Source organism: Nannospalax galili, unplaced genomic scaffold, assembly GCF_000622305.1.
Source record: "Nannospalax galili isolate Female #2095 unplaced genomic scaffold, S.galili_v1.0 scaffold290, whole genome shotgun sequence".
Classification (NCBI taxonomy): Eukaryota; Metazoa; Chordata; class Mammalia; order Rodentia; family Spalacidae; genus Nannospalax; species Nannospalax galili.
The window spans coordinates 6,909,381-6,921,475 of NW_008331486.1; the positions used below are offsets into that span (position 1 = coordinate 6,909,381).

The following is a 12,095-nucleotide window of genomic DNA, read 5'->3' on the forward strand; positions in this document are numbered from 1 at the left end:
ATTTAGAGACAGGGTCTCTGCAGACCCATCTGGCCTGGAACTCACTACGTAGATAGACCACACTAGCCTTGATCTCACAGAAGTCTGCCTACCTCTGCCTCCCAAGTGCTGGGATTAAAGGTGTGTGCCATCATGCCTGGCTCCACCTTATTTTTTTACACAGGATCTCTCCCTGAAACCTGGAGCTCACCATGTAGGCTGGGCTAGCCAGCAAACCCCAGGCTTGCCCCTGTACTGTCTCCCCAGGGCTGGAGTTACAGGGGCATACTGCAGTGCTTGGCTTTTTACATGGGTACTGGGATTTGAACTCTTATCCTTCTGCTTGCACAGCAAACACTTTACTGACTGAGCCATCTCCCCAGATCCTGTCATGTTCATTTTAACAGATGCACCTGCCAGAACATTTCCAAAGCCACTCCCAGAGCTCTGGGCACTTTGCCACACTGTCCCCAGAGGTGTTGCTGATGAAATGGGGTACCCTGTGCAACAACCCTCAATCCCTCACTCTTCCTGGTCTCTGGGGGTCAGGCACCTGTGGCCTCCTCTATAGGGAGCACTCAGGTGCTGGGGACCTGACATCATTTTGGGTCTCAGTGTGGGAGGTGGGTGCAAGCCTGTTCCTGGCCCCCAGTCTAGGGTCTCTGCTTACCATAGACCACCAGCTTAGCTCTTCTGGATGCAGAGCCCACCTCGTTGGTGGCCTGGCACTCATACTCTCCACTGTCCGAGAGAGAGACCGAGGACAGGAACAGCGACCCTTCGTCCAACACTACCACACCTGGCCGGCGGTTCAGGGGCTCAGAGGATGGGCTCCTCCGCCATGTGATCTGTGGCTTGGGTGTCCCTGGCAGGGTGTGCAGAGTCATCAGATGAGCACCAGACACCTTCATACCAGCACGGTTCCTCACATGGCCCCCCTCTACACATGTTGCCAACCCTCAGTGGGTGGTCTTGGGCCCTGTGTCACCCCCAGGTTGGACTTCTTCCCATCAGCAGCTTTTGTCCCCTGTCCTCACACAATGCTGCACGTCCACATGGTCACCAAGTTCTCCAGGGGCACATGAGAGCAGGGACAGAGCTCATTTCCCGGTCCTTTCTCAGGGAGACCCTATGTACAGTCACCACGGTTGCATCCCCTGCCCACCCTGAGCTCCTCTTTGCCTGCCAACTCTGACTTCAAATACTCCACAGAATGTGCCTGTCAGTTTTTATTTCCTGGTGTTTCCTCCCCAAGGATCAGGGTCTTTGCTGTTCCTTGCTGTGCCCAGGCCACTGGAGCGGCTGACCCACAGTAGGTGCTGCTTAAATAAGCATGTCTGCCATGCCGCACTGATGCACTGTGATACTGGGGTGGGGCGTGGGCAGTGGGAGGTGTTGGCTCTGCCTGTCCTGTCCCTCCCTTCACAGGGCAACCAAGTTTGGGGCAGACACACTGTTGGCCACACACCCCAGCCCCAGAGGAGAGGTGATGGTGTCCCTGTGGGCCCAAGGGGCGCCCTTGTGCCAGAGCGTGGTGTGTCTCTGTATCCCTCAGACACAAGGCGCAGGACACAGGGCTGATGAGCCAGAGCTCACCCACTGCCAACACCTGGGAAAGGAGGCAGTCAAGTACAGCCTGGGGGTAGACCAGACCAGAGAGGCCACAGCGGGGCCGGAGGGGGGAGATAGCTGTGGGGCTGGAGTCTGGCCCTTGATGGCCCAGGGATGAATGGGGTGGGGATATGAGGAGATGAGGAGTCCACAACCATGGGACACCCAGAAGGCAGGAGGTCAGGCTTGGTGGGCTCCCACTGCTACATTCCCAGTGTGCTTCTGCCTGCTGTTTCCAGAGTTCAACACTAGGTAGCACCATGACCAAGGCTGGGTACCGGCTTCCTGCCAGCCTCCTTGGTGCTGAACTCCCTGGTACCCTGATGCTGCAGAAGGAGCTGCTGAGACCCAAGGCTTCTCTCCAGGCTCCTGTTGACCTCCCTTACCCTCCTCTTGCTCCCCAGACACTTAGCCCCTGGGAACACTGACCGACCATGATGGAGATGGTTCATTTCACCCACTAGTCACAGACAAGCCCAAGAAGGCAGATGATTGGGAAAGTGAGGGTGCTGTGGAACACATTTCCCTTCCTGAGTGTCAGGCATGGCGCTGGGTCCTGCAACTCAAACCTTCCACCCTGATGCCTCACAGGGTTACTGACAGGGACTGGTGTGTTCCCACCGGGCCAATGAGCAAGCGGAGGTTTCAAAGGAAGATACACTGCCAGAAAGGGCCAAAGCCAGGCTCTGCCCTGGACAGCTGAGCCCAGAGGTGGCAAGCTGGACCCCTGACTGTTGCTGCAATTCCAAAAGGGGCCTCAGAAAAGCTGATTTGCTCAAGATCGCTGAGAAGTATGGGGAGAGGTGGGACGGCCCTGAATCTCATATTCACAAGGCCCCGAGGGCTGTCCGTAGCCTCAGCTCTCACTTCCACAGGGGCCGAGCTTCCTTACCCATGCAACCTGCCTAAAGGATGGCCAGGTTGCTAGAACCCAGGCCTGCCAGCCCCTCACTTCCCCAGCCCCACCATGGGCTTGGCCTCACCTTGGGCAGGACACGGAAGGCTGGCATTCTCTCCAGCTACTCGCTCTAGCAGGCCACTGGTCTCATCAGCCCCCCAGTGCGGTGGCTCTGTGGAAAGTGACAAGGCAATATTTATAATCCTGAGCTCAAAGCCTAGTCCTCCCTCCAGGTATCTGGGATGGTGGGGGCAGTTCCTAGCACCCCAGACCCCAGCCTCCTGTGGAGTCCAGCACCAGCGGCTAGGCCAGTGCCTCAAAAATAAAGGTGGGACAGGTCTTGTCCTGCCAGTATCCTCCCAACAGTACCTTGCTTCCAATTCCCAATGCTGAAAATGTCAGAGCCAACAATCCAGAATATTCTATGGGTCATGTGTAATCTCTCAGTTACCTACTTCTGGATCATTTTGCTGATGAGCCAGTGGCTTGAGTTGGCCAGGTGATAAGAGGGAGAGCTGTGCCAGGCCGGGCATCTGCTGCCCAACCATGATGTCACAGGACTTTGCACAGAGCTCTTAGGGTCCCAGGTCCCAGCCTGAGAACATGGGGCTCAGGGAGCTCACAAATGGCTCTGAGGACCTGCTGGTCGAGACCCTGACAGGTCAGGAAAGGCACGAGCAGGTCCTAAGCCCAGAACAGCAACAAGCTCCCCAGAGCCTTGGGGCTGTGGCGGGAGATGCTGCAGAGGCCTGCACTGGGGCTCAGGGACTCACCCAGAACTCGGAGCTCCAGCTCCCAAGCATCCGTGCCAGCACTACTGGAGGCTTCACAGCGGTAGGGCCCGGCGTCAGAGGCCTTGACGGCAGCAAAGTGGACGGATCCCTGGAGTTCCCCACCCCGCAGGGCCTTCCCATCCTTGAACCAGCTCAGCTGTGGCTCTGGGTTGCCCTCAGCCACACAGTTCAGATCCAGGGCTTCTCCTGCCAACACCTTCAGGACCCGAGGGCCCGGCTGCACCTGAGGCGGGACTAGCAGAGTCCCAGGGACAGGCCACCTGGTGAGGGGTCCCACAGCCCTGACCCACTCTGCAGCCTTAATGCCAACAAGCAGCCTAAGTTCTAATAGGTGGGAAGGGAGACCTAAGGATGGCCCTTAGGATACCCCATGTGGCTTTCCCGACATGCCAAAAGACCAGAATCTAGCTACCACCAGAACACAGGCATGCACTGAGACCGTTAACCCCCGGCTCCCATGAATGGGCTCTGCGCCATTTGAAAAGGGCCCTGTGGTCTATACCCTAGAGCAGTGTAGACTGACTCACAGTGGCCCAGCCAGGCTGGAGAAGCACACTCAACCAGTGTCTATGTGACCCCAGCTCTGTTCCTTCCTCACAGCATCAGACTCTTCAGCAGCTGAGCCATGGATGGTGTCAGCCCCCAGTGGCCCCCTGCCATGTCCGATGCCTTTGTGTTTTCCAGCCTGTCTCCCCACCCTCTACCCCACTGGTTCAGCCTATAGGGAAACAGAGGCTTGTGAAGGTTTCTCTCCTCTCTCAGCTGAAAGAGCTGGGGACCGCAGCCTTGGGTCTGTGAGACCAGGACGTCAGGCAGCTTTAAGAAGATCTGACATGTGCAGGCCAGGAGCATTCACAGAGCCCAAGCCATGATGCTTCCCAAGCTGTACAGAAGTCTGAGACAGTTCCTGAGTGTCAGGAAGCTGAGAAACCCCATTTCCATCCCAGTTTCTGAGACGCAGTCAGAGATAAACCCAGGCCTGGGAACCTGGATTAGCATCAGGGCTTGGAAGGGTTACAGGAGCAGGGAAAAGCCCCACGCCCAGCCTGCCACGCCACGCCCACCATCAGCTTGCAGGGTTCTGTGTACTTGATAAAAATCTGTTCCTAGCGGGCGTGGTGGCTCACACCTGTAGTCCTAGCACTTGGGAGGCAGAGGCAGGTGGATCTCTGTGAGTTCAAGGCCAGCCTGGTCTACATAGTGAGTTCCAGGACAGCTGGGGCTACAGGGAGACCCTGCTTCAAAAAAACAACAACAACAAAAAATCTGTTCCTTCTGACTACTGAAAGCTGAGCATTATTGTGGCCCCCACTTTACGAGGTTCAGAGCAAGTTGGTAACAAGGTTGAGATTCAAACCCAGATCCGCTGCTCCCAGCTTGCTACCCTGCCTTGGCTCCCACATCCCTCTCACTGGCCAGTGTAACACACAGTAAACCTTTGCCCCCACCCCCCACCCTAGGTCTCACCCTGTCTGTAAAATGGGATGTAGGCTTGGACAGGGCCAGAAAGTATCTGTGAAGTTGGGCTGTGAGGCTGGATGGTGTGTCTAACAGGAGGATGAAGGACACGTGAAAGTGTGTACAGCTCTTCCGGCCCACGTTACCCACAGGCTCTGAGCGTGGACTTCACATCATCTTTGACGGCACAGGGCATTCATCGTCTCTCCCCACCCTTCCCTCACAGGCCCTGTGAAGCAGTAGGTGGCCTGGGCATGCTTGGTCCTGTTTCGAGGTCTCCTCCGGGTTCTGGTGTTTGACTGGCACAAGCTGGTTTTTTTTGAAAGGGGCCTGGATAAACAGGTGGGCCTGGGACCCAAGGTGTGCTGGGGACCAGAACCACAGTGGGTGTATATTTAAGTCACTGGGCCATAGAGGGAAGGCCACAGCGGTGTCTGGAGAATGGGAGGCCTCTGCAAATGGCAGTCAGCCCATTACAGGGGCAGGGGTGTCTGGCTGAAAGAGGGTGGGGTTAGTGAGGACATCTTCAGGGGGTCCCACGTGCTCTAAGTACCATGAGCCTCTGTACATTCAGAGCCAGGCTCCGGGGCTGTGTGACTGTAACTGAACAGAGATGCCCTTAGAGCCACCATCACAGGCTGCTGGCCCCGCGTGTCCCCACGCTTGGTCCCCACTGGCCCCTGTTCTTGAGGGTCTTGGTAACAGCTTCCTCAGGCCATGATCCAGGGATAACAGGGAGGAGGGGGAGGAGGGGGTAGAGCAGATGGGGGATTCCGGGATTACCAGAAAGGGTGATGATCTGGCACTTTGAGGTGTAGGGTTGGGGTGGCAGGTGAAGCAAGGTACGGGGGTGGAGGGACAGACAGCCATGTGTGGGCCCTACCTTGCACCCCCAGGACATAGCGGCGAGATGCGGCGCCCGCAGGGTTGCTGGCTATGCACTCATACCGGCCGTTGTCACCCACCTGGGCCTGGGCCAGACGCAGGGAGCCAGATGGAAGGAGGTCATGCCTGAGGAAGGGAGGGACAGCAGTGAGATCTCGTTCTACCCTACCCAGGGAAAAGCTTAGAGACCTGCCTCCAAGGATCCAGCCACCTCCCCCAGGCAGTCTTCTTGGCCTGCACTCCAGTCCCTGTCCTGCCTCTAAGGACAAGGCTAGGCCCTGTCATTGTAGGACTTAAAGAATGGTGGTTTGGGTCCTGATCCACACTCTGAACCTTCCTAGCTATGTGACCTGGGGCTATAACTTTATCTTTCCGGGCTTCCACTTCCTCATCTGCAAAATGGACCTACATCCATGAGGCCTGGGCATAACTCCCGACTCTCTGCTGCTCTGACAGCTGGTGGCAACGCCCCTTGTCCTCAGCACATCTGCTTGCTGGGGAGGCTAGAGTCCCTCTTTTAGAGAGAAGTTGCCAGCCTTGGGGCCCCCAGTGTCTGAGCTCCAGGGCCCTTCTGAACCCAAACCCAGGCTTTAGGGTTGTTGCTCTCCAGGGCCGACTTGAGGACCCACGGGTAGGAACTGCAGATTCTCCACCAGGTCTGGCCCACCTGACACTGCCCCTCTCAAGGCTCTAGGACCCTCAGCCAGCCTCCAGCAGCTGGGCTGGACCCCAAGGGGCCCTGCAGACATGATGTCAGCCCCATATGTGCTGGCTTGGAGGGATGGCGGCTACAGCCCCTGGCCCCGGGGTGGCCCAGGAATAAGTGACCAGCACGGGGGTGGGGCACCCTAGGGCCAAGCCTCAGCTTGGAGTTGGCCAGAGGTCTTTGGCTAGGCTCCCATCTGGTCCCCACCCCTCCCTGCTGAGATCAAGCTTCCATCTCTATAAAATGGCAACTCTGAGTCGCTATCGGGATCCTTGCCCCCCACCCCCGACTCCCACCTCCTTCCCATATGCAGCTGCTGCAAGATGCAGAGAGGCAATGCAGGGTGCACAGTTTCCAACCAGGCCCAAGCTGTCAACAGCTCACTCCACACAGAGTCAGGCCACTGGCTTTGCCTCAGTCTATCCATCTGTAAAGCAGGGTGATGGACCCTTTTATCCAGAAACTCTCCAGCTACTTCCAAGCATCCAGCAGGCACTGTGCCCGGCTGTGGGCGGCGTGCTAGCCTACAGGAAAGCACTCTACCAACTGAGCTACATCCCTAGCCCCAAGCACACCGTCTTCCCCTTATAATAAGTCACAGGTCATTTTCTGGGAAAGGGGGACCACTTGCTAGATCACAAGGAAGAAATGAGAAAGAGGATCCACTGCACAGACAAGCAAGTCAAGGCCTGCAGGAACCAAGGGGCCTTGTGACTGTGTGGAAGAACAGGTGCTTGTTCTGAGTGCTGAGCTGGCCATGTCACACTCCCTGGACAAAACTCAAGCACTGCACCATGACCTGGAGCACCCTATGCAGAGTGTCCCAGCCCTCCTCTATTACCACCCGCAACCCCAAAGCCCACTGAACCTCTCAGAGCTGAGGCCCACCCCACTTCCGCTGCTCTGTGCCTGCCTGGATGTACCCACTCTGCCCATCCACTGGACACCTGCCCTCCCATCCATACTCACAAAGAACTTCCTCCAGGAAGGCAACCCTGATACACTAGGCTGGCCAGCCTGTCCTGTGGGCTCCCACGGCTGAAGTCCCCTGTCACAGCTCTCGCCACCCAGCTTGAGATGTGGGCTACCCGTCTGTCAGAGGCTCCATCTACTGTATTTACCCGTTATTATCAGACCCAGCTCAGACCCTACACAGAGCCACACTTTAATCATGGCCCACCTCGACCTTCCAACAAGGCTCAGGGAAAAGCTAAGACAGCTGCCCTGGGCCTGAGGCTGGCCAGGGTCAGGAAGGGCCTAGGGGACTCCAGGCAGCCTCCACCTGTTCCTTCTGCCCACATCGCCCTCCTTGCACCTTTCCAGAGGCTCAGCCAGGGAAGTCAGGGATGAGAGGGAGTGCACAGGTCACCAGTCTGTTCTAGCAGTGGGCTACAGGGAGGTGGGGAATCCAGAGAGCTTCCCCCAGGCTCTGAAGCCAGATGGCTCCTCGAAGCATCCAGAGGAGCACTCGGATTTGAGGGGAATTTCCTGTTTATGACATGACATCCTTCTGGACTGGACCTTGCTGTCAACAGCGAGATGCACACAGATGTTAGAGTGAGAGTGCTGGGCTGGGGAACCTATGTGGGGGCGGGGTGGGGAGGCGGGCACTGACCCTGGCAGGCCTCCCCAGGCAGAGGGCTGACCAACAGCCCCCTGATTTGCCCAGATGGACCTAAGGACACCTGATGGGAAGTGCTTGGCATAGTCCCAGCCCCTGGCTGCACCTGCCTGCATCCCAGTGTGGCCAGCACCCGGCAGCCTTTGCCTGTTCCTGAAGCCTTTGGGTATTCATCACACCTGTGACACCTGGTGGGGACTGCCTGGGAGGAGCCAAGTGTGCTCAAATCCTCAGCTCATCCCAACCCTTGGCGCATAGTAGGTGCTCATTAAATATTTGGTGGAAATTACAGCCGTCCCTGCTCACACGTACATTCCCTTCCCCACCTTCACTTATATGGCCCGTGTCCACCACAGTTTCAGTGTGGCTGTGCTGCCCTCCCAATCTCAAGGCCAGACAGGCTCCAGCCCTTCCATGAAATTTTCCCTAACACTTCCAGGAAGGCTGAAGTCCACAGCCTAGGTAGGCCAGTCAGTTATTCATTCATTTATTCGATATTTATTCATTCCACAGTGGGAGTGCCCCTGGGCTCCCCACTGTTTAGAATCTGGGTGCTTTTCTACCCTGGTCCCTCCCACTGCAACACAGGCCACTCATCTTGCTGCTTCTGGTGACTGAGGGTCACTCTGCAACACCTCCAACCTCACTATGCAAGCACACAGTAAGGCTGGAGGCTGGGGAAGGAGTGGCACTCCTCAAAGCCACCTGTCCACCGGGGGGGGGGGGGTCCTCACCACCACACAGTCAGACCACACTCGGCATTTGCCCACTGTGTTCTGGTGTGTGTGGTGGTGTCTGTTGGGCCAGGGCAGCTCTGAGGCGGGATGGGGGGGGCCTTCATCCCAATGGCATAGTCCCCCCTAAGGAAGTCGTGGGTGGAAATGCTGAGCTGGAGAAACTGAGGAAAGGGGCCTGAGATTTCACAATGCTGGCAGGCGTGGTGCTGACGTCAGCAGTGGCTGCCAATGATCGTGTGTTTCCTGTACACGTCTACACAGCTAGGCACCTGCTGGGATGCCTTCTCACTTGACACTCCCCAGCCAGGCCTCAGGGAAGGGTCCCCAAGGGCACTATCACCCCGTCGAGCAGAACAGAGGCCAGAGTAATGAGCAGTGTTGCCCACACCACTCAGCTGATCCAGGCACAGTGGCCCTCAGCACCGAGACCCCACCACTGTGCATCCAGCTGTCGTGGTGAGCAAAGTTTCGACTCTGGTGTTTGGTTAACAAAGGGAGCCGCTCAGCATAGTAGGATGTCATACTTTCAAGCTAGCCTCCACTGGCCACCAAGCCAGAGACCCCACACAGGGCCCCTGGGCAGTCTGCATTCGGCCTCTGGCTCTCATTAGCCGGCCTCCGTAAGGAGATGGGTGGGTGGGCTGGCTGTCCTGCAGGGTCTAAGGGAGTGGGTAGAGAAAGGCACAGGGATGTGACAACTGGGAAGCCGGGAGTAGTCGTGTCCCCTCGCTCCACCTCCCCTTTTGGGACTAGGGACTTGGCCCTGAGTGGGTCCCTGGCCAGATGCCTCGGGAGCAGGACCAGAAGCCAGGAACAGTCCCAGCTGCCCCCACTCCACAGCAGAATCCCAAACAAACACTGTTGCCTAGCAACACGCCCAGTCTAGCATCCCAGCTGAAAGGAGAGATGCTCTTTGACCACCATCACCCATTGGACCCTTTCACATCTCAGACAGGAAGACTGAGGCCTAGGGAAGAGATGATGCTTGCTCAAGTTCACCCACTAAGTGGGGTGATTCTGGGAAGGTCCCCAGGCCTCTCTCAGTGTCTGGTTTGATCTGGCACCGTGCTGGTGTGTGTTATTACTGATCCACACATCCTGCATTGGTAACAAGGATGCTCCAGAAAAACAACAGTCCCACGGTCCCAGGATCAGATCAGTCTCACCCTTAGCTGGCTGCCTTGGGGCCCGATCACCCAAGGAGGTGATCTAGGAGATAGAGAGGGACATGGGAGCTGAGACGCCCAACAGCCTCATTTAGAACAGTGAAAACTGTCAGAGAAGCGCATGCCCCAAACGGGGAGCAGCTTACTGGCAGGAGGCAAACTCCCCGGAACGCAGACCTGCCCTCTGAGAGGATACACAAGCACACAGTAGGGATGGACCAGGAAGACTGGGAGGATGGCCTCAAGAGAAAGAATCCTGGGGCCCAGGGCAGAAGTCAGACCTGCCAAATCCATGTAAGAGCATGTGATACAGGAGGCCCTTGGAAGGGGTGGGGGACCCAGGAGGAGTCAGGATCTCCTGGCTTCCCTAGCCTCTCCTGAGCTTGCTTTCTCCAGACTTTCGGGGGGGGGGGCTAGAGACACCCCAGAATTCAGAATATTACTTTTCAAATACTTGGGAAAAGCAGGGGCCTGGTGCAGACCAGGAGGCCTGTGTAGGTGTCTGTGTCGCATCTCTATGCATGCATCTCAGTGTGGGTGCCATGTTCCCCGTACACAGCAGGGTTGGAGGAGGATCTGGTTCCAGTTCACCTCTAGCCTCTGGTTCCCCTCCTCCGTGGCCCCTGCATGATGCCATTCACTGCACTGGCCTCTGGAGTGGGCTCTTGGCTAGATCCACCCCTCCTGGCCAAACGGGGGGTGGAGGAAAGCGCTAGGTTGGCACAGGGGAGAGGAGAACAGTGGCAGACAGAGGTGGGCCACCCACAGTGTGTCGGGACCAGCCTGGATCTGGAGGCGGCCAGACACCTCCAGTTCATGGAAAGAGGCCTTTGGCTTCTAGAATGAGCCTGGAAGCTGAGCTTGGGGCTCCTCTGAGAAGGAACGAGAGGCTGGAGAAGAGAGGGAGGGAGGGCTGGGGGAAGGCACAGACAGGAAGCCTGTCCCTCCCTTACCCAGCTTCCTGGGCGTTCTGTGACGTTTATTAGTCTCTCTTTTTGTGGCTCAATGCCTGTGGGTAGAGGGAGGGGAACTATGCCCTAGGTCTGAAAGTGGCTGAACTTTGTCTCTTGTGTTTAGTTTTGAAGTGCAAGAAAGGCCAAAAGAACCTGAAAACATTCCTTGTTTGTTTAAAATACAATTTTTTAAATGAGGCTATCGCAATTGCCCAAAGATGGAGACATCTGTATGTCCATCAACTGGTAAACAAGTAAACAAAAGGTCTATCCAATATAGTTGAATATTACTAGGCCATAAAAAAGAAAGGTGTCATTCTATTGCTCAAATGTGGGTGATGGAGAGAATAACGAAAATGTTCTGAAATTGATTATGGTGATAACTGTATAATTGTGAATTCACTTTAAAAAAAAAAAACATTGAATTGGACAGTGAAAGAAGTTAGCTGTCTGGTCCAGAGGTGGAGCTCCTGAAACCTGTCTGGGGACTGGAGGGATGGCTCAGCAGTTAAGAGCACTGGCCGTTCTTCCAGAGGCCCTGGGTTCGAATCCCAGCACCCACATGGTGGCTAACAATTGTCAGTAACTCCAGTTCCAGGGGATCCAACATCCTCTTCTGACCTCCATGGGCGCTGTACAACACAGATGCACTTACACACGTGCAGACAATACATTCATACACATAAAATAAAAATAATCAATTTTTAAAAACCTAGTCTATGAAACATGGGAGATTTTGACGAGATGACACAGTAAAAGGAGAATTCTGTATGTACATGTGTGCATGTGTGTACACATGTGTGCATGTGTGTTTATGCATGTGAAGGCCAGAGGTCAACATCTAGTGTCTTCCTCTATTTCTCTCCACATTATTGTTATTATTATTACTAGTATTATTTTGAGACAGGGTCTCTCTCTGAACCCTGGAGCTCATTGATTGGGCTTGACTGGCTAGTGACCCCAGGGATCCTCCTGCCTCTGTCCCCTCCAGTCTCCAGTACTGGGGTTACAGGTGTGGGTCAGAGAGAGTTGATTCCCTCCTTCCACCATGTGGGGCCCAGGGATTGAAAAATCATCAGGTTGGTGGCAAGCGCTTTTACCTGCTGAGCCATCTTGTTGGCTCCAGGATGATAATTTTCTTTTTCTCTTTAAAAACTGGCTGTAATTTTTAGGTTTACAGTTGAATTATTACAGCTATACAATATTGTACTCAGTATAAACCCTATAAGACATAACATTAAATGAGGTTTTAACCTTTAAAAAAGATCTCCATTTCATTATTAAAAT

General features: G+C 55.5%; 1 protein-coding gene across 1 annotated transcript in view; it reads right to left on the reverse strand.

Moving 5' to 3' along the window:
* The window catches only part of Hmcn2 (hemicentin 2), a 173,908-nt gene that overhangs the window by 88,295 nt on the left and 73,518 nt on the right, over positions 1–12,095 (reverse strand). The window contains exons 23-26 of the mRNA XM_017796457.1: positions 5,624–5,751; positions 3,262–3,516; positions 2,574–2,660; positions 650–844 (exon numbers count right to left, since the gene is read on the reverse strand). Of these exons, the coding sequence (XP_017651946.1) occupies positions 650–844; positions 2,574–2,660; positions 3,262–3,516; positions 5,624–5,751 (665 nt within the window). The remainder of the gene's footprint in view (positions 1–649; positions 845–2,573; positions 2,661–3,261; positions 3,517–5,623; positions 5,752–12,095) is intronic.